Below are 21870 nucleotides of genomic sequence, written 5' to 3' on the forward strand. Positions count from 1 at the left end.
AAAATTTAAGGCAGCACATTTTACTTTGTTTTGGCAGGAAATATTATGGAGCTGGAAATGGGACTTTTATGTTTTTCCTCCACTGTATTTCACCAGGGCTGCGAGCGGATGGGGCAGAGGAGTATTTCACACCTGGTTGTTCCTGTAGTTCTCCTGCACCTCCAGATTCATAACCTGGGCACCCGGCAGCGTAAATCCCCTGGGAGCCAGAGCTTTGCTGCAGGGGATGGGACCCGTCCCCGAGGCCCTGGGGACACTAGCATCATCCCCGCAGCTCCGGAGGCTGAAATATTTCAATTCATCCTTTTTCCCCTCTAAGTGAGAGTGAGGTTGGTTGTTTTGTTTTTGGTTTTGGTTTTGTTTTTTTTTTTTTTTTCCCCCATCCTCTCCCGCCTGCTCTCACCAGCATCCCCCTCTTGCGGTCTCAGCGCCTGCTGAGTGGGCAACCAACCCACCACCACCACCCACCCATCAGCTCCCTAAACCCCCCCCGGGTTTGCCGTGTCCTGCATTATCCAGTGGCACTTGTCACTTGGAAGGTTGCGGGTCCCCATCAACATAATTCCAGCGAGGAAGGCAAAGCCGAGCGGCTTCTCCCGGCTACAGATTAACTCGCTGCCCAGCGGGTGCCAGCGACACAGCGGGGGGGGCAGGGGGGGGCACCCCTGGGACCTGGCACGTCTGGGGGTCCCAGGCTGCGCCCCACCGGGATGCACGGCTGGTTTGCTCCATCCTCAGCCCCAATCCCCAACCTTCACAGATGGGGACAACCCCACAGCCAGCCCCCCGGGGGGGGGGTCGCAGGGTGGCTGGGTCTGAACAGAGGGTGCCTGGCGTTGCACGGAACACCATAGGGGATTTCTCAGCTTCTTGCCACCACCCTAAATTTTCCTCAAGCTGCTGCTTGCCCCTCAAACCCCCCCCAAATCCAGCCAGCCTTTCTTCTCAGCTGCACACCCAAGTTTCCAAGCTGGAAGTGCTTTAAGCCTCTCCATAAAGCCTGGAGGATAACAGGATCCACCATGGTTGTCATGCCGCTAGCAGAGGCTAAAGATTTTTTTTATTTTTTTTTTCTTGCTCTTGAGACAAATCTGGCCGTTCCTTGCACAGCAGGAATTTAAACCCCAGCACCCACATCCCCCCTGGCCGGCCGTATGTGCGTGATGGGGACCACACGAGCCCAGAGGCTCCTGCATCCCTGAGGAAACCCCGAGCCCGAGTGGCTGTGGGGTGTGGGGAAGGCAGCTTTGGGGGAGATAATGCAGGAGTGATGCACCTATCCAGGGGCTGCCATCCCACCAGCAGCGATGCCCCTCGAGCTGCAGACCAGTTTTGCTGCCTGAGCCCTGGGGACGGGGGGGATCGGTCCTTTTGTGAGTCAGAGAATCGTCCCTATAGCAGCAGATCGATCGGGGGGGGCAGGGAGAAAATAAGCACTGAGAAATCGCAGCCTTGAATTTGGGGTGTGAGGGCTGCCCATCCATGCAATCCCACCGGGATTCAGTAGCATCATTTTGCATCATGTGTTTTAACCTTCACGCTGCCACCACAGCTCCTGGGACTCCTGAATCTCTCAGCAGCATCTCTGCCCAAGTCACGCCCAAACTGTTCCCAAGCCATGCCTAAGACATGCCCAAGCCATGCCCAAGCTGTGGCCAAGCTTCGCTCAAGCTATGCTCAAGCTTTGCTCAAGCCGTGCCCAAGCTGTACCCAAGCTTTCCTCAAGCTTTGCCCAAGCTTTGCTCAAGCCATGCCCAAGCCATGCCCAAGCTTTGCCCAAATTTTGCTCAAGCCATGCCCAAGCCATGCCCAAGCTTTGCCCAAATTTTGCTCAAGCCATGCCCAAGCCATGCCCAAGCTGTGCCCAAGTTGTGCCCAAGCTTTGCTCAAGCCATGCCCAAGCTTTGCCCAAGCTTAGCTCAAACTTTGCTCAAGCCATGCCCAAGCTGTGCCCAAGCTTTGCTCAAGCTGTGCCTAAGCCATGTCCAAGCCGTGCCCAAGCCTGGGGCTGAGCCACAGGCAGGTGACAAGTGGCACCCGGGCACCCGTTGTCCTGCCAGTAGGTGGCAGGGCCCCTCCACAGCGCACCCAGCACCCAGCCCCGCCAGATCCCATCCCTCCTGCAGGCAGGGACACCAAGATGCCATTCCTCCCTCTTGGGACAAAAGAAAAAAAAAAAAAAAAAAAAAAAAAAAAAAAAAAAAAAAAAAACCAAAAAAAAAAAACCCAAACAACCTAAACCATGACTTTTTGCAGCTGGAAAGAGCTGTTTCTGCAGCTCAGGAGGAGCCCTGCCAGGGGACGGTGCCACTGGCTGGGGCAGCCCGTGGTCCTGTGGGCACCCAGACGCCCCTCGGGGTGCTCAGCACAGCACCCAGCACCGCCACCACCGTGAAATACGGCCGAGGCAGTGCCTTAGCTTTTCCCATTTACATTCCTTCGCCGACACCTCCTCTCCCTGTGCCTCTAATAATATCACCCCAGATTAATTGGCACTAATACAAATGTACACAGCTCCATAAAAAGATGTCACCTCGCTCACAATGGGGGAAACGGCTGCTCGCGCATTATCTCTGCTCTGCAGGCGTGTAATTCACTCCTCGGGAAAACACGCTATTTATTCTGTTACCCTATAACAATCTCTCTGCAAACACAACAGGATTGGGGCGAAGGGGTGGGGGGGAAAAACACCCAGCCGTGCCGCTGTCACCGGCACCGTGCCCGTTGTCCCCGTGCAGTGGCACCCATGGGACCCCCCGCACAGCAGGGTGGGGGTGCGTGGGGTGATGGGGCAGGGAGATGCGGGATTCCGGGGACGTCCCCGGGGGGGGGGGGGGGGGGGGGTGCGGGAATGCAGCCCTTGGCCTGGTGGTGGTGGAGGCGACTGCAAATTTTCCGGTTTGGGGGGGAATCTAAAAAGGCTTTGGGACGGTGCCAAAAAGCTAATTAAAAGGACGCCGGCAAGGAATGTGCAAGGGGAAGGACTGCAACCTGTTCCCCCCTCCCCACTCCCCGGGGCAGGGCTGCACACCCGTGTTTGGCACCCAGCAGCTCAGACGAGGGTTTTTTGGCTTTTTACTGCCGTGGGGGTGGTGGGGGGGGGAGACGCAGCTCCCCCCAAGGGTGTGACAGTGACCCGGGTCTGTCCCCTGCAGGGATGCTGTCACTGCTTCTTCTAGTACCAAGAGCCAGGAATAGCCAACATCCCCCCGCTCCCTTCTGGGGAGAGGAAATTTGGGCGCCCTATTTGTGTCCGCAACCCCCTGCCACCCCCCTCCAAGTTCCATGCAATCAGTGGTGCTGCATTTAATTAAATGCTTTGTCTAATTGTCCTGGCGTAAGCAAACAGGCCAGGTAAATAACACGGGTGCTGTGAGCGGTGGCAGCGGGTGATGCCACGGAGGTGCCGGAGGACTCCAGCCCCAAAACACCCCCAAAGAGTGGCCGTGCTGGAGGGGACCCCCCCAAAAGTGCCGGAGCGGAGCCTCGGCTCCCCGTCCCCTTCGGCTGATGCGAAGCAGAGTCCGCTCAGGTCTCCTTAGGCCCGACTTTGCAAAGCCATCGCGGGCAGACGCTTGATTTCATCCCGCACGGGAGCAGCAGCGGGGAGGGGGAAGGCTGGGGGAGCAGAGCCGCCCGCCCTGGGGTGCGATGGGCTCCGGGAAGGCAGAGATTTGGGGCCAAATGAGGTGAAAAACGCCATCAGAATCATTTTGGGGGGCAGCCAGCCAAGAGGGGGGAGAGGAAAGCCTTGTCTTGGGCAGCATCTCCCTCCCTCGATTTTTTTTCTTTTTTTTTCTCCCCTGGAACTCTTCTTAATTCCTAACTTAATTTCTTTTGACATCCTCATTGCCGGCTTGACCTCTTTACTGGAATCATGTGCTGCTTAAAACTCATTATACCACCATTGGAACAGGAAGTTAATTAAAAACCCTTTAAAAAAAAGAGAAAAAAAAAAAAAGCACACCCCATGTTCAGAGATAGGTGGAGAGGGGATCCGGCTAAGCCGCCGCTGGGCTGGGCTGGGCTGTGCCACGCCGTGTCCCCGCAGCCCACCAGCCCCCCCTGGTCCCCCCACTGACCCCAAAATTGCATCACTAATTGGGGAGCACCGGCTGTCGCTGCCGGCAAAGCCCTCCTTGAGCCAAGACTGGCCACGGCCACGGGCCAGTTTGGCAGAAATGGTGATTTTTCACAGCTGGAATATTCCCACAATGGACCCAAAATAGAAACGGTTCCTGTTTACCCCACAATTAGCCCCCAAAATCACCATGTGGTTGCATGCGAGGACTGGATCACACGGCTGGGATGACACCGAGGGGGACCCCAGTGCCCCTGCGCCATCTCCAGTGTGCCCTGGGGTGTCCCCCCACCCCAAACAGGGGTCACGGTGACCATTGAAATTTCAAGTGAGACTTTTTGGACTTCTCCATCTACAAACGAGCCAGATTTTAAGAGGGCTTTGGGATCCCAAAGAGAGGACCTGGGGACCCCATAGGAAGGTTTGGGGCGGCCCCATAGGAGTATTTGAGGGTCCCACAGGATTGGACACCCCAAAGGGGGAGTTGGATCCCAAAGGAGGGGCTTGGGGACCCCAAAGGAGGAGTTGAGGACATGCAAGAGGGGTTGGGGACCCCAAAGGGTGGGGCAGTAGGACTCCAAAGGGGTGGGGGTCATGATCCCAAGGCAGGGGGCTGGGGGCCTCATGGGGGGCGTGGGGACCCTGAAGTGGGGATGGGGCCCCACTGGAGTGTTTGGAGGCTTTGAGGACCTCCAAAGTGGGGGTTGGTGTCCCAGTGGGGGGGACTGAGGTCCCAGAAGGAGGGAGCATTGGTGGCCCCGTGGGAGTTTAAGACCTTCCCGAGCGGGTGTGAGGGTGCACAGGGTGACAGGTTTCCCAAAGGGAGGGAGTTTGGGGACACCAAAGGCGGGGTTGAGGTCCCGAAGAAGGGGCTTGGGGACCACAAGGGGGTTGGGGTCCCAAGAGAGGGACTTGGGGACGCCAAGGTGGGGGACTGGATTCCCAAAGGAATGGGTTGGGGACCCCAAAGAAGGATTGGAGACCCCAAAGGAGGAGTTGGATCCCAAAGGAGGGGCTTGGGGACCCCAAAGGGGGAGTTGAGGCCACGCAAGAGGGGTTGGGGACCCCAAGGGGGGGGTGGGGGGTAGGACCCCAAAGGGTCATAGTCGCAAGGCAGGGGGCTGGGGGGCCTCCCGGGGGGGTGTGGGGACCCCGAGGTGGGGCTGGGGACACGCGAAGGGGCTTCGGGGACCCCGAGAGCTCCCGCGTGGATCGCGCCAGCCCCCCCCCGCCCCCCTCCAACGGCAAAAGGCCCCGCCCCCGCCCCGCGCCCCGCCCCGCGCCGCGGCGACCGGGGCCGGCTACGCCATCCGGTGGGCGTGGCCGTCGGGAGGGGCGGTGACCTATGGGCGGCCGCGGCGGGGTGCGCGGCCAGGGGAAGCCCCGCCCCCGTGGAACGTTCCGCGGGTTTGAGCCGCCGCGGCGCCCCATTGAGAAAATCCCGCGGCGGCGGCGGCGGCGGCGGCGGCGGCGGCTTCGCTCCGCCGAGCACGGCCCCGGCCCCGGCCCCGGCCCCGGCCCCGGCCCCGGCCCCGGCCCCGGCCCCGGCCCCGGCAGCGCTGGGCGGGCGGGCGGGCATGCGAGCAACCGGGGGCCCGCCCGCCGCCACCCACCTGCCGCCCGCCCAGCCGCCAGCCGGGGCGCCGGGCTCGCCCCCCGCCGAGCGATGTCCAGGAGGAAACAGAGCAACCCCCGGCAGATCAAACGTGAGTCCTCGCTACCGGCACACACACACCCCCCCCCCCCCCCCCCCTCCGCCCGCCCCGCTTCTGCCGTCAGCTTCTCCCCCTTCTATGCTGCTTCCCTCCCCACCCCCTTATTTTTTTTGCACCGCGTGGCCCCCCCGCCCCCGGTACCCACGCGGGACGGTGGCGGTGGGTGCCCGGTTCTCGCTGCTGTCCGCCCGCTTCGGTCTCCGTACCCCACTCCCCTCCTCCAGCCAGCGCGGTGGCTCCGGTACCGGCTCCCGATGGGGGCCCCGATAAGGCTTTAAAATATTCCGTTCTGCAAGTCCCGTCCTGATAACATCGCTCTGTCGGGACGGCCTGAAATTGTGATCTTATCTCCCCCTCCTGCCTCCCATCCAGCGCCGGGAGCTGGGGTGAGGGGCTCCCCGACCCCCCCTGGAGCACCCCAAACCCCCCCCAGGGGACCCCAGCCCTGCCAGGGGCTCCCCTTTCCTTCAGGGGTCCCCCCCATTCACCATCTGCAGCGTGCCATCGTCCCCACTGACCGCGCTGGCCTCAGCCTTTCACCCTGCCCAGTGTCCCCCAGTGTCCCACTTTGCCCCCCCAGTCCAGGCAGGGACGGGGTGATCACACCCCCCCGGGGCTGACAGCGGGAGACACATCCACAGGGTCCCACGGGACTCCGGCCACCGGCCGTGTCCCCCCATCTCCGGAGGGTCGTGCTCCCCCTGATCCATAACCCATCGCCCGGGATCTGGTTTCGGTGTGGCAGGGATGTGCCGGCTGCGCTCAGAAATTCTGCAAAGTGCTGGAAGTTTTTCGGTGACTGGTTTAGCTCGGCTTTTCTCCCTCTCCGGTGTGTGTGGGGGTTTGGTTTGGGTTTTTTTTTTTTTGGTGTTTTTTTTTTTTTTTTTTCTCCTTTCCCCCTCGAGTCGATGGAAGCTGGTGATAACAGGGAGATGGGAGGATAGGGAAGGCTGGCCACCATGTGATAATCTAGCTTTATCTTTCTCTTGAAATAATTGCAAGGCTGAGTTGCACCTACCTGTTTCCCTGCCTGGGGTGATTGCTCTGGTGATAAAGCTCAGCTAGACTTTTACCCGGGTAGAGTTAAAAATAGTCCCAGCTGCCTCCTATTCTTTTTTTTTTTTTTTTTTTTGGTGATAGTTTTCTCCTTTAGCTTTATCCAACTTCCGCGGCGTGCTTTCGGCCAAAAGCCCGGCTGCCCGGCCATCCCTCCCCGGGTAACTCCAGCTCATTAAACCGGGAGCGTTAAGACCGAAACGAGCCGGTAGCATCGCAGCCGCCAAAATACCGCCGCCGATATGGGCGATAGCGGGGGGGGGGGGGTCGTGCTGTCAGTAGAACCCCCCATCCGACCCCGGCACCCACCGGCGTGGACCGTGGAGGGGGGGGAAAAAATGGGGCTGGATGAGGCCGTGGCAGCTTGGCCGGGCGAAGGCGGCTCGTATCTCCTTCCTCTGCTGCTTTTCTGCAGAGATGTGAAGAAATGATAAAGTGGGAGGCTGATCTCAGGCCGCTGGCGATGGCCAAAACTGATTAAAAGCTGAAAGCTTGGAACCCTTCCTGTATGTGTCAACATGAAAACAGTCATTAGAGGCGGCGAGCGCGGCGAGAGCCTTGCCGCTGCCTCCGACGGGAGCCGAGGGAAGGTATGCATGAATCAGGGCTCCGGTAACCAGACTCCTCTCATGTACAGACCGGACCTGTTTCCACAAAGTCTATCCTTTTTATCATCTCGGCTGGAGCATTAAAAACCTCCTCCAGATTGGTATCTGCTGATTTTATTTTCCTGGGTGACGCTATGTTCTAGCTCTGGCTTCATCTCTTCTGGGGTTGGCGTTTTGTTTTGGCTTTTTTTTTTTTTTTAAATTTTTATTTTTTGTTGAGGGTTTTTTTTTGTTGTTGTTGTTGGTTTTTTTTTCTTTTTTTTTTTTTCTTTTTTTTTTTTTTAAGCTCGATGCGATGCGCAGATAAGCTTGCCGGGAGAGCGGGTGATCGCCAAGAGCGATAAGACAAAGATCAGACACCGGACTATATTTAACCAGCTGCTTTAACCTTTGTAGCTTTTTGGGCTGAAGCGATGCAGTGATGGGGGGGGGGGGGGCGCGGGTGGGCGGGGGTACCAGCAATGTGAATGTCCCTCCCAGTGCCCCCCCTCCGGGAGCGCCCATTCTGCCCAGCAGCACGCAGTGGTGAGGCTTTGAAAGCTGATTGCATCGAGATGGTGGCTTCCGATAGCAGAGCAAACAACCAGAGCATTTATTTATTTCATTTTGCAGGGTACCTACCCAAGGTGGGGGGACACACACACAGTTGCTTTCCACCCCCCACTCCTTGGCTCTAAAACCAGTAACCTCCCCGTAGCGGCTGCTGCTTTGTAGGGTTGGGGGGTTTGGTTGGGTGGTTGGCTTTTGTTTTGTTTGGGTTTTTTTTTTTTCCTCTTTTTTTTTTTTTTTTTTTTTTTTCCTGTCTTTTGTTCTGCTGGTAGATAGATGTAAGGGGCTGATAGAGAGCAGGAGCTGATCTCCAGCCCAGATAGCCTGTTATATTTATTAACTTCAAACATGGGAGCGCGGGCACAGGGCTGATGAGCGAGGCTGCTGGCAGCTGCCTGTGCGTGCACTCGCAGCGCCGGGTCTTCCGATGGGGGAAGCTGATAAGCAGGGGATTGATCTCGTCCTGCTGATGTGCCTCTACCTCTGTTGTTGTTCTAATATATATATTTTTTTTTATTATTTTTTTTTTCCTTCCAAAATTAACTGGAAGCGAACATCTTTGTACTAGTTGCAGGGGCCTGTTTGTGGGGTTTTTCTTTTTTTTTTTTTTTTTTTCCTTTTCCCTTTCTATTCTGCTTTCAGCTACAGTAGATCTGAGCTGCTGATAAGCGCCTAGGCCCGATCTCCATCCTGATAGAGATTGCCAGGGGAGATAAGGACCACTTATCTCTCCCCGCCAGACCAGAGCAGGATTCACTACAACAACAAACACAGCAAAGAGGGGCAAAAGGGCTCCAACAGTTTGTTCCATTGCAAATGTGATTAACTCAGGCGCTTTAATTATCTGATGGGGGGCAGCTGCATATCTGTTTTTATTTCTCAAGGTGTTTTGGGCTTTTTTTTTTTTTCCCCTCCACCCCATGTGCTCTGTGAAACAAGCTGGGTTGAGAAGCTGAGCTCTCCCCAGCTCCTGTTATCAGCTGCAGATGTTGCATTAGTTTGATGAGAGCTTTGACTTTCTTTTTTGATTGTTATCTCCCATTCTGCTCTGCGAAGCAAACGCACGGGCTGGGGTGGCGAAAGCACCATCATATTTTTTGCGTGTGGATTTTCTTTAATTGCTATTAGATGGTGTTAGATAGCGAGTGCGAGAGAGCGCTGCTAAACCCGGTCGCCTCTTGATGGGGTGGGGTGAATTGGCTGGTTGGGTTTTGTTTTGGTTTGGGTTTTTTTCTTTTTATATTATTATTTTCTTCCTTTCCTCTTTTGCAAGCTCCGCTGCTCCCTGGGCCTGCATTGGGTCACGGTGCCGGGCAGGGGGTCGCGGTGCCGGCCAGACCGTGGGAGCCATCCTTCCTGGGAGCTTGGAAAATTGCATTTCTTGTAAAGATGACGGTGGCCAACCCAGCATCTATTTTTAGCGGCGGAGTGGTGAGCTGGTGGCGTGGGATGCTCCCGGCACGCCTCCTGCCCACTCCTCTCCTGCTCCCTTTGCTCGCTGAGTTGCTCCTTTCCTTTCAGTCTGTGCAGGTGACTAACTGCCTCCACTTGATTTTTTTTGTCCTTTTTTTTTTTTTTTTTTTTTTTTCCCTCCCTCCACCTCCCGTTGCTCTAGTGCTGCTGCACTTTTCAATCACCGCCAGCCTCCGTGCCTCAGTTTCCCCGTCCATGCCTGGCGGGGAAGGGATGCTCCGGGTTGGGGTGGGCGGTGGGGGGGTGTCTGGGGAGGTGTGTTACCCCCGGGGCTGCTCCGTGGGGCGGGGAGGGTTTGGTGTCTACTCCCCGGGGATGAGCGGGGTGCAGGTAGAGCCTCCCAGCTCTGCGCCTAAAATCAGTATTTTCTGTGCATCCCCGGGGTTGCAGCCCCCGTGCCCCGCTCCCGGCATCCCCGTGTCCCACACGTCTGCTACCACCCACGGGTGCTGCCTGCCTGCCAACCCCTCCCTTCTTGTGCAAACCCTCCCTCCCCCCCCCCCCCAATGGGATTTGCCAGCCCTGACTCGGTGACATCCCGAAGTGACGGCTCAGCGAAGCCCCATAGCCCATCTTTCCCCCCCACCCCTCCCCGTAACGGCCCTGCCAGCCTCTTGGGGTGCACCGTGGGTGGCACTGGGGGGGCTCCCGGAGGCGAGGACCCATCGTGGTCCCCGCAGGCAGGATGAGGGGTGGCCCGGGCTGGCGATGCTGCGGCCGCGGTGCTGAGCTCTCCCAGCCATCACCGCCTGTTTCCCCAACTCGGCAGCGCCACGGGGAAGCCGCGCTCCGGCTCGGCGGAGGGTTTGGACCAACCGTAGGTGATGCTGGAAAAAAGTTTCTCTCCTCTTCCACAACCAGCGGTCCGGGCACGAGCATCCCTGCGGGCCCCCGCGTCTGGGAGGGGGACCAGCCCCAAAGTGGCTGAGGCGACAGCTCGCCTCGACCGCTCTCTGGGGCAATATATCCATTTACAGGTCTCTGGGCCACCCCGCGCCACCAGCCCCGTGCTCTGCCAGCCGTGGGACGCGTCGTGGCTGTCCCACTCGGGTGTTTCGGTGCCGGGATCTGTTTTGGGACCCCGGGTGCGTTTTCTCTCCCCAGGGCGGTTCTTCTTGGCCACCCCTCCACCCCCTGTCTCCGCAGCGGGCAGGGAGGATGCGTGCGCGGGCTGCTCGGAGGGGGCAAGTGCCGGATCCAGTGCGTGGGGCAGCCGGCGGCGCGGCAAAACCAGTTCTGCCGAGAGCCCCGCGGCGGCTTTGGCAAGCGGCTGCTTCCAGGGCCCGTGGGCGCTGGGGTTGGGTTCGGTTTGTGTCTGCTCTTCCACCCGGGGCGGGGGGACAACGACACCCCCACACCACCCTCTCCCAGGGCACCCCGAGCAGGCACGGAGCCACGGTGATGGACCGTCCCCGGCATCCCACGCCGGAATGGGAGAACCACCTCCGGCTGGGATTTACGGCCCGTAGATCCCAACTGGCGCAGTTGGGCAAGGTCTTATTTTCCATCGTGAATCACGAGGCCACCTAGCAAGCTGCAGCTTCCCCTTTCGCCAAGTTGCGAGCCGGCCAGCTCGGCAATCAGGGCTTGGGAAGAAAGCAATCCTTTCCCCACGGGTGTTGCAGCAGATTGCGCAAGGAGATAGTGTCAGGGTGCAGGTGATCCGTGGTTCCCGGAGTGTCGCGGCCCCGTCCCTCTCCGGGGACTCCTCCGAGCCCCCCGGCGTTGGCAGCGTCCCGAAGACAACGTGGCGTGAAGTCCCTGGGGAGCCAAGTCCTCTGGTGTCACCGTGTCCGCATCCACCGGCCGTGGGATGCTCCCAGCCCCGTGGGGCCGGTGCCACCCGCATCCCTGGGGATGGAGGGGACAGCGCTGCCCGAAGCGGCAGCAGCAGGGCTGGCACAGCCTGGGGACGGAGCCACTGTGCCCTGCGTGGCCTTGGTGGATTTGGGGTCAAATACACCCGTTCTGGGGCAGGGAAGAGGATGTTTTCTGTGCGTGCTGTCCATCCTGCTGCTGCAAAAAAAAAAAAATTTCCCTTGGAAAAAGCTGGTCGGAGCGATGCTGCGGAGAAAAAAAAAAAAACACCTCAGCCCTTCCACACCAGCGCGGCCGGTGCTGGGACCTGAGGCCACCCGGCGAGAGGGACGTGAGCGGCTCCCGGCACCCGTTGGAACAACTAGGGGGGGACGGCAGGAGCGGCGAAACCTTGTGCTTTTAAGATTTTTTTATTTAAGAAGAAAAAGTGGAAAATGCCTCTCTGCCAGCCCCGCATCGCACTCTGGCTCTACAAGTCCTATGGCTGCGCTGAGAGCATGGATTTTTCTTCCTGGGGGGAGAAGTAATCAGCTTCCCCCCCACCCCGTTGGAGATGAGCAGGAGGCCAATATATATTTTTTTCTTTTTTTTTTTTTTTTTTCTGCGACATGTCCCATGACTGGTTTTGTTGCCTGACTCAGGGCTTTTGGACGCTCTGGCTTGGCCAGGCTGCTGTCCCGCTGCTTATTTTATCAGGAAAGTTCAAGTGTTTCGGGGGTAATACAGTTCCCTCTTCCGATGGCTGCCCGGCAAAGGCTCCGCATTGTTCCTGCAGCAACATGTTTTTTTGGAAGGGATGAAATGCCGAAAGGAATGTAACTGCTGACCTTGGGCTGCAGTGGGGTTAAGGAGTGTGTGCCTATGAGTCACTCCAGATAAGAGCCTTCCACGGCTTTTTTCCTCCAAAATAATTCTTTATCTCCTCTTTCTCACATCAACATATTTTCTTGACATCTCCCCTTCGATAGCGCGTGGAGGAAATGTGCTCCTCTAATTTGTTCATCTGATGAAATATAGATGCATTGTTTTTTCTCGGCCTTGGCGAGCCAGGGGTCGGTGCCCGGGGCTTTGGGGATGCTCGGCGGGGTCGGTACCCAGGACACACCGGAGGATGCCCGAGCATCACCCCGCGCATCACCGGCTCGGGGGACCACGGGGAGGAAAAACTGCTTTTAGCTCCCCCCCCCCACCCCCCAACTACTCCGCTGGGAAGTTTGGCCGCTCGCTCGCTTCTCCATCTCCCAGCCGAGGCCTCTCATGCTACTTCCAGCTCCTATGATAATGCGGAAAGTTGAACTGGCCCCATTACTGCGCTGCGATGGTTGCCTTGATAACGCCCCGATAATGGCAGCGATAGCGGCAGCTCGGTAGCCAATGGCTCTGCCGCTCCTCCCATTAACATTCCCCACCACGGACCAGCTCGGAGCTGCCTATCTGCTCTCCATTTCCACTCCTCCGCTAGATAAGAATGGAAATACTGACTTCATAGCTCACTGATTAAAGTGTCTGGATTTCTTGATAATACACAGATAAATTATGTTTTTCAAAAAGAAGGTAGGGAAGGGAGTGCGAGGGGAGGGAAAAACCTCCAGTCCATTTTTATTATTACTTTTTTTTTTTTTTTTTTTTTTTTTCCCTCTTTCTGGCTGTGCCCTGTGGGTTGGGGTTTTTCTGCTCCAAAATGCCCTCCCCAGTCTGTGCCCGGGATTGGCGGCGGGAGGGGGTTGCAGAGCCCTCTGTGGTGCCCTAGGCAGGGGTGTTGCGGTGGGCAAAGAAATTTTGGGAGTCATGTGGATGGGGTGTCTTGCACGTGTGGTTATGTCCCTGCGCTGGGATGGAGATGCTGTCCTGGGATGTCACATCCCTGCACTGGGATAGAGGGAGATGCTGTCTGGGGGTGTCACATCCCCACACTGGGATGGAAATGCTGTCCTGGGATGTCACATCCCTGCACTGGGATGGAAATGCTGCCCGGGGATGTCACATCCCTGCACTGGGATGGAGATGCTGTCCTGGGATGTCACATCCCTGCACTGGGATGTCTGGAAATGCTGCCCGGGGATGTCACATCCCTGCACTGGCATGGAGATGCTGTCCTGGGATGTCTGGAAATGCTGCCCGGGGTTGTCACATCCCTGCATTGGGATGGAGATGCTGTCCTGGGATGTCACATCCCTGCACTGGGATGGAGATGCTGTCCTGGGATGTCACATCCCTGCACTGGGATGGAGATGCTGACTGGGGATGCCAGGGACCCCCTGGCAGCCCGGGGATGTTTGGCTTCGCTGGCTGCAGCGATGGCCCGTGGCTCCAGTTGTCCCCAGGGACCGGCTGGCAAGGACAGGGATGCTCGGGAAGCGGCTGCCTTTCCACCCCCAGCGCCAGCCTGAGCCTTGCTGGTTCTGCTGCGGGATGCTGCCCGCTCCAGTGGGATGCTGCCCGCTCCAGTGGGATGCTTTGGGACCAGCCTCTGGCCCATCCGGGCTTCAAGATGCTCAAACCGCCGCACCCCGTGGCCTCAAACAAGGCCGGGTGATGGGCGCAGGCACAGCTCCCTCAGCATCTGCTTTTCTAAATTATACTCGAGTTTTCTCACTCGTCCCCGCTGGAGCAAATGGGGCTTCCAGACTTTTTGGTTCCTCGCCCTGGAAAAGGTATCGACTGCAAGAATCTAAGTTTGTTTCATCTAAATATAAAACTAAAGAGCAAACAGTATAAAGTTCATTTTTTAATGTGCTGCCCCATTCCAGTTGGGCTGCTCTCTTTATTTTTTTTAGAGGAACTGTGATAAAAAGCAGTGATAAAGCCAGGACTGTTTTGTGTAGGAGTCGGTATCTGTGTTATCTATCTCCCTTTTTCACTCTCCGAGCAGCTCTGTTGTTTTTTACTCTTATCTCGCTCCACCAAAATGCCAAGAACAGGAAAAAAAAAAAAAAAAATAAAAAAAAAAAAAAAGGAGGCAGCACAGGCACGCGTGTTTGCATGGAGGCAAACTTGGTGTCCGTGGAGCCGGGCAGGAACGGCTGCGCTGCTTGGAATTGGGAGGAAGAGGACGGTTGGGGGTGTCTGTGCTGGTGACACTTGTGCTGGTCCAGTGAAGGCTGTGAGGTGGGGACGGGGGGGTGGGACGTAGCAGTAGATTTTTGGGGGACAGCGCTGTCCCAGCGGCTCTTGGTGACCTTCATCTGCCAGGCTCAGTGCCAGCAGCCCACCCTGCTGCTTGCAGATGGGCCACCCAACCATGAGGCACCCTCTTAGGGTCCTTTTCTGCTCCTGGAGCCCCCCCCCCAGTCCCTGCTCGTTGCTGCAGCGTTGGCTGGAGACCCCAAAGTGGTCCACGATGGCACTGGGAACACTGGAGGGGGACTGGGAGCGGCAGGGACATCCCCACCAGACCGTCTCTGGTGATGGGTCTGGTGATCTTTTGGGCCACATCCACCATCATCCTTGTCCCTGTCCCTCCATCCTTGTCCTCGCCTGGTGCCGTCACGGACCGAAAGGCTCAGGGTGGAGGCTGGAATCTGTCCCCGTTCGCATCCCGGCAGCTTTTTGGCAGCGGGATGGACCCGGCAGGACCTGGAACCTCTTCCCACGGGGAGGGGGCCGGCTCCGGCGCGGCATCTCTGGGGTAATTTGTCGCTAGATTAGCAAAGAGCTTGACCTCTGGCCTTGCCATCACCTGGTATTGATGAGCTCCGTGGGGCCGGGTGAGCATCCCACCCCCCCACACAGCCCTTCCCGACTGGAACGGCTTTATTCCAGGTGGGAGAAAAACTACTGGAATTGAGGGGTTTTTTTCACCCAGAAAAACTCCCGTTGGCCAGCAGCAGTGAAGGCACGTGGTGCAGGAGCAGCGGTGGCCTTGCACACCCGCACCACCTTGCACGCTCGTGCACATTTGGAGCCTGATCTTCACGGATGGAGTTTCCTTCTCTATTATCGGGGTATCCAGCAGCTCCCCAGCCCCGGCCTCACCCTGGGCTGCCCAAATCCTGCCCGGATCACCATGGGGGTTAAACCTCTCCAGCGGCTCTTGGGTGGGAATTGGGATGGAGGACACCGCTGGATCCTCCCGGTATGGGTCGGTCCCTCTCCGCCGGCTGCAGAGGGACCCCACCAGCTGCCTCAGTTTCCCTCCTGGGCTTTGAACATCCCCCTCCTGGCCCTGTTGCCGCTGCCTGCCGGGACGGCGTTGAGCATCACCGCATCCCCCCCTTCTCCCGGAGCAATCTGCTCCCATCCATCTGATGTGCCGGGGACGGCTCTATTAGACTCTCTCCTCTCTTAAAATCTATCAGGCCCTTATCGACCCCATCTGAAACGTAAAGTCACTTCATTGTCATTGTCCCTGTATTTTCTTTCTCATTATTTTCCCGTGCCCCCCGCGGCCCGTTTCCCCCCCCCCCCCCAGCCCCTCCCCAGCCGCTGTTTGATATGATGCGGGCTCTCTCGCTATTAGTATTAGTAATCGCGGCCCCTGAAGTGAAACAATCTCCTGTAATCTATCAGCGGTTTATCGGCCCTATCTGAGCGCCGGGAATGGCTGGGCTCGGCGATGGCGCCATGCTCGGCCGCTGATAAAGTTACAGAGTTCAGGCGGTGATGAATGTTAAGTAACTGCACCCCGCGCAGATAGGATATGGACTTGGCAGGGGGAGCAGCTCCGGCTGAAACCAATCTCTCCCCTATCAGCAGAGCTGCTTTTTCTCAGGCTCTGCTTCTCCCCGGCTTTTTTCTTCCCCGACGGTCGCGGTCGGGGGGTTCTCTCCCCCAGGGCAGCGGTGCCCCGGAGCGGGGAGGGATGCTCGGGGTGCTGCGTCGATGGGGGTGGTTGGTTGTGTCGCCGGGATGGGGGAGATCAGCCCCGGGTGGGGCGGGGGGGGGGGGGTGGGTTTTGGGGTGGTCGGGATGCTGCGGGGTGCAGACGGGAGCATCCCCCCCCCCAGCCCAGCTGTAATTGCAGCGTCACCCCGTGAGCACTCGCGGTGGCCTCCCCTGCCCTGTGAGAAATCACAGCGTCCCCCACCACCTCCGTCCCCCCCCCCCCCACTATCCTTCATTGCCCTCCTGGATAAATTAGGCCACAATACTTTATAAATTTAGCAATAAATTACTATAAATGCCCACCGCGAAGGTTTGCGGCACCTACACCCCCACATCTGCAATCGCAATATCCCCCACCACCTCAATTCTCCCACTATCCCTTATTCCCCTCCTGGAAAAATTAGGCCTAAATGCTTTATAAATTTAATAATAAATTATTATAATACCCCACCCCCCGTGAGCATTCACAACACCACCACCACCCCGCTTCCACGAGCAATTCAGCATCTCCACCACCTTCATTCCCCAAGTCTTTTATTCCCCTCCTGGACAAATTAGGCCTAAATACTTTATAAATTTAATAATAAATTATTATAAGTACCCCCCCATAAGAAATCTCAGCATCCCCCCACCATCCTTCATTCCCCCCCTAGAAAAATTAGGCATAAACACTTTGTAAATTTAATTATAAATTTAATTATAAATCCCTCCCTCCCGAGCAATCGCAGCATCCCCCACCACCTTTATTCCCTGCTTGGATAAATTCGGCATAATTTAATAATAAATTATTATAAATACATTGTAAATCCCCCCTCTACCTACCAGCTCCCCAAACATGTTTGGTTGGTTGTTTTTTTCCCTTGCCCTTTTAACACAGAGCACTGCAGGAAGGGTCGGGGTGAGTTTTATCTGGGTGAGATGGAGAAGGGCCCCGAATTCGAGATAGGTACCGACGGGGCTGGGGCTGGCCCCAACCGCTATCGGCTCCGTGCACAGGGCTGATATTTAATGTACCGATATCCGGGGGGGGGAGCCTGGCCCCGGGATGCTGCGGCTGGGCTGATAGGGGAGAGGGTTGATTTGCGCTCAAAAAGATCCGTTTTCCTCTTAAAACGGGGGTCCCGGGGGGAGTGTTGCCCAAGACCACCCCCACCCCCCCCCAGGACCCCTGTTTTTGGAGAGCATTGTAATTTAATGCTGGATCCCAGCAGCATCAGCCAAGGAGAGGGAAAAAATAACCCGCTGGGTAATGTGACCTTTGAGGACCGGCGTCATTTCCCGGCCACCGAAACCTCGTTTGCCCTCGGCTGCGGCGCTTGGCATCCCCGCTCCCCAGGGAATGGGCTCGGGGGCACCCGAGGTCTTCGGTAAAAGCAAACATTAATACGTACCAGGGAAAAATTGGGTGAGAAGAGGCGGGCTGGTGTCCCATCAGATACCGGTAGTTTTTGGATTTGCAGCCCAGGTTGCTTTCTGGGCGTTGCTTGCTGCAGGGCTGACATGGCACAACCCTGCTACGAGACCCCGGGGAATCCCCAGGCTGCGCCAGACCCCGCCGAATCACCAGAGACGGTTTTGCAGCTGGTGCAAGGGAGGGTCATGAGCGGCTGCGACCCTCTCCCAGGGCATCTCTCCCCGGGGAAAACCCATCCCCGTGCCGGCTCCTGCAGCCCTTTGATCATGGCTGCAGAATTTGGGGGAAAATAAGGCGGTTTAGGGGCAGCGGCGCTGCCCCGAGGCGGCGATGCCTGAGCTGGGTTCCCCATGTCTCAATCACAAGGTGAGGGATGAGCGTCTTGGCCGTGCTTCGTGCACCCCGAGACCTGATGGGGACCCTCACCTGGCTGCTTTGGATTATTATTATTATTATTATTATTATTATTATTATTATTATTATTATTATTATTATTATTATTATTATTATTATTATTATTATTATTATTATTATTATTATTATTTATTATTATTATTACTACTACTACTATTACTATTACTACTATTACTATTATTATTTATTTGTAATTGGAAGAGGGATTCAGGGATGAGGAGGAGCTGGAGGATGAAGAAAAGAGCCTCCATCGTGCTGCCTGTGTGGTCCAGCAGAGCTGGGGATGTCCCCTGGGTCCCGCCGGTGCGAGGAGGGAGGGGGAGTGACCCCCCCAAAAACCCAGCACCCTGGGGACTCGCCGCCCCGCGAGCTTTCAGGGGCCTGTAGTTGAGGTTTGGGGCGCGATGCCGCCTGGACCCGGGCTCCCAGAGCCCGCCCTTGGGCTCGCCACCTGCCCGGCCTTTTTTATTTTTAAAAATAATTAGTTTTTTGGAGGTGGGTGCCAGCAGACAAAAGCCAGACGACGAAGGCAGGTTGCCACCGGCCCGCACGTGTTTTCAGTCCAGGACTCGCTTTCCGCCACAGGGACTCCTCCTCCTCTTCTTCCTCCTCCTCCTCTTCCTCCTCCTCCTCCTCCCTGCTCCAGAGCCGGTGGGAAAGTCTGGGGCTGTTGCTATTTTCTATCTGTTATCGAGGCCTCTTATCGCTTTGCTCTTGTCTGCGTGCCGGCTTTCGGAGCGTCCAGGGTCTCGCTCTTGGCAGCCAGGAGAAGTCCCCCCCCCTCCTTTTTTATTCACTATATTATTATGCCTTTTATTTAATTCACCAGCTAAGCGCAAAGAATCAAGAAAAGGCTTATTGTTCCTGCGCCGGGAGAACCTTAATTTGAGTGAAATGATCAAAGCATTACCTGGGTAACGACGGGTTTTCCAACGGCTGGAAAAGCCCCGGGAATGCCGCCCCTCGTGCCCACCTGGACCCGTGTCCCCAGCCTGTGCGTGGGTGACACGGGCACGTCGCCTCTGCTTCCTCCAAGTTTTTACAATCAATGTAATTTTTTTTTTAAAAAAAAAAAAAAAAAAAAAGGGGAAAAAAAAAAAAAAAAAACAAAACAGAAATCCTTCCTTGTTATCAAAAAAAAAAAAAAAAAAAAAAGAGGGAGAAGGAGGGAGGGAGAAGAGTTAATCGTCAAAGCGGAGTATCTTGGAAGGGAGCATTTTTTGGCTCTTCCCCTCTCTGTAAAGCCAGCCTCAATAATTCAGTTTTAAAGCATGAAAAAAGGGAGTTGATGAAATTCCACTATCAGCACTGAACCAATATGCAAAATATCTCGCCGAAAATCAAATAGCTATTATGTTTTCATTTCCATTTCAGCGTATTTGCTTAATGAAGAATAGACAGATCAGGCAAGCTGAGGGAGGCTGTGTGCGGTGATAACTGTGCAGGGCTTCCAGCAATCCCGGAGAAGTGACGCTCCGCTCCCTGCTCCGTGCTCCCTCTCCCTCCTTTGCCTTTTTTTTTTTTTTTTTTCCCCTCTTTTTTTTTTTTCTCTTTTTTTTTCTCTTTTTTTTTTTTTCCTCTTTCTTTTTTCTTTCCCTCTTTTTTTTTTTTTTTTTTTTTTTCTCTTTTTAATTTTTTTTTTTTTTAAGCTATCCACTAGTTCATTTAACCCACGCAGCCGGGAGCGCCGGGGTCAGACATCCCCCCCGGGAGCGGGGTGCCACAGTGGGACAGGCTGGGTGCGGGGAGGGCAGGGACATGGTGCCGGGGATGCTGCCGGCCACCCACCGTCCCCGTAGGCGCTCGGTGACCCTGCGGTACCCAAAGCCCGGCTGTTATACGACTGCGTTTATACAGGGCAGCCCCGTCTCCCTCCTGGCCGGGGCTTGGTGTTTCGGGGTAGGATGTGAGTGGTCTGGGTGGGTGCCGCACATCATCCCAGCCACATCCATCCCTCCTTGGGTCTGTCCATCCCTCCTTGGGTCTGTCCATCCCTCCTTGGGTCTGTCCATCCCTCCTTGGGTTTATCCATCCCTCCTTGGGTTTATCCATCCCTCCTTGGGTCTGTCCATCCCTCCTTGGGTCTGTCCATCCCTCCTTGGGTTTATCCATCCCTCCTTGAGTTTATCCATCCCTCCTTGGGTCTGTCCATCCCTCCTTGAGTTTATCCATCCCTCCTTGGGTCTGTCCATCCCTCCTTGGGTCTGTCCATCCCTTCTTGTGTCTGTCCATCCCTCCTTAGATTGTCCATCCCTTCTTGTGTTTGACTATCCCCTCCTTGGGTCTGTCCATCCCTCCTTGGGTCTGTCCATCCCTCCTTGCATCTGTCCATCCCTTCTTGTGTCTGTCCATCACTCCTTAGATTGTCCATCCCTTCTTGTGTTTGTCTATCCCCTCCTTGGGTCTGTCCATCCCTCCTTGGGTCTGTCCATCCCTCCTTGGGTCTGTCCATCCCTCCCCAGGTCTGTCCATCCCTCCCTGGCCAGGCTGGAGGAGCCAAGCCACGGAGCAGGCGAGAGTCGGGTTAACTTTATCAGAAGCCCAAGAGCCGTGAAGGCGTGAAAGAAGAAATTAGCCTAACAATGTTTCATTTACAGCGAGAGAAACGATTTGTTAGCTGGTGATTGTTTCTGAATATTATCAGAGCCTTTTTAATTGTGCTGGAACTGAAATTAGCAGAATTAGAATAAATTGCCTTCCCTTCTCCGGCAGCCTCTTTATTCACGCTCATTGTTGTCTGCTTTGTATAGATTATGGGCTCTTTGTTCTCCTGCTGTAAATATACATGCCTGGAGTCACGGAGAGCAGCTGAGGTCTGCAGATGGGTTGTCACCGCGCCGTGCACCCTGCCCGCACGCCGGTGCCGGCTGGGGCACCGGGCAGCCCCCGGCGCAGCTTCGCGGCGGGCGTGCGCCGCTGTTTCCTTCTTGATTTGGGTGCGGATGAGGTGGGGGAGATGCTGTGTTGCCATGGAAACAGGAGCGTCGGCTGATGGGGCTGTCCGAGTGGGGGGGGGGGGGGGGGTTGATGGGGTTTTCCCCCCCGACCCCGCACCCCGTTTGCCCCCTCCGCGCGTCCTGCTTGCACGCTGGGTCCCCGCTGCAGCATCCCGCTTTGTCTGGGGTTGGAGGGGGCTGTGTCAGGGGTCCCCCGTCAGACAAGGGGTGCTGGGGACTGGGGGGGGGACAGTCGCTGGGGTCCCTCACCCCACTGAGGGGGGGGGTTGGGTGGGAAGGGCAAGTCGTCGTGCTGCAGCCGTGTGCCCGTGGTACGTGGGGACCCCGCTGGCCTCCCAGGCGAGTTTGGGGCTCATTCTCCACCGTGTCTGGGGGGGGGGGGAACTGGGCATCCCTCAGGGGACACCCCAGAGCAAGACAGTGGCTCTATAAACCCCAAAGGGACAAGGGACCCCAGGGCTGGTTGGGGAGGGGGTTTCCCTTCCCGTGGCATGCAGAGCTGCAGCGCATCTCCTCCGGGCCCTGCGCCCATGGTGGGTCGGGGAAAGGGCCCTTTCCCAGCCCCCTAAGCACTGGCATCCCACATTTTCCAACTGGGAAACCCCACGGTTTTGGTTTTTTGGTTTGGTGGGGTTTTTTTGTTTTTTTGTTTTTTGTTTTTTTCCCCTCCAGTTCACCCCACCTAACCACCCCCTCTGTGTTTCGGCAGGTTCCCTGGCAGCGATGGAGGAAGGTGAGGACGGCCCGGCGGGGGAGCGGAGCCCCTCGGAGAGGGAAGGGGCCACCTCGGACCGCGAGGGCTCTGCCGAACGTGACACCTCCAGCCCCCCCGGCAGCGAAGGTGAGCCGCGGGGACGGGGTCTGCCACCGGGGCAACCCGCCCGGCATCGCCGCTCTTGGGGCCTGGTGTTAATTAACAACCATTAATTAGCAACCGAAGCATCCCGCCCACCCATCAAGG

At 56.8% G+C, this 21870-nt stretch overlaps 1 protein-coding gene across 2 annotated transcripts in view; it reads left to right on the top strand.

Moving 5' to 3' along the window:
- The first annotated feature begins 5656 nt into the window (after positions 1 to 5656).
- The window catches only part of ZFPM1 (zinc finger protein, FOG family member 1), a 34661-nt gene continuing 18447 nt past the window's right edge, over positions 5657 to 21870 (top strand). Inside the window, exons 1-2 of one of the 2 annotated variants that reach the window (XM_042797601.1) lie at positions 5657 to 5787; positions 21616 to 21750. In XM_042797601.1, the coding sequence (XP_042653535.1) occupies positions 5748 to 5787; positions 21616 to 21750 (175 nt within the window). In that variant the 5' untranslated portion in view covers positions 5657 to 5747. The remainder of the gene's footprint in view (positions 5788 to 21615; positions 21751 to 21870) is intronic. The other variant, XM_042797602.1, reaches the window with a different exon arrangement.

Source organism: Tyto alba, unplaced genomic scaffold, assembly GCF_018691265.1.
Source record: "Tyto alba isolate M040663 unplaced genomic scaffold, T.alba_DEE_v4.0 Super-Scaffold_26, whole genome shotgun sequence".
Classification (NCBI taxonomy): Eukaryota; Metazoa; Chordata; class Aves; order Strigiformes; family Tytonidae; genus Tyto; species Tyto alba.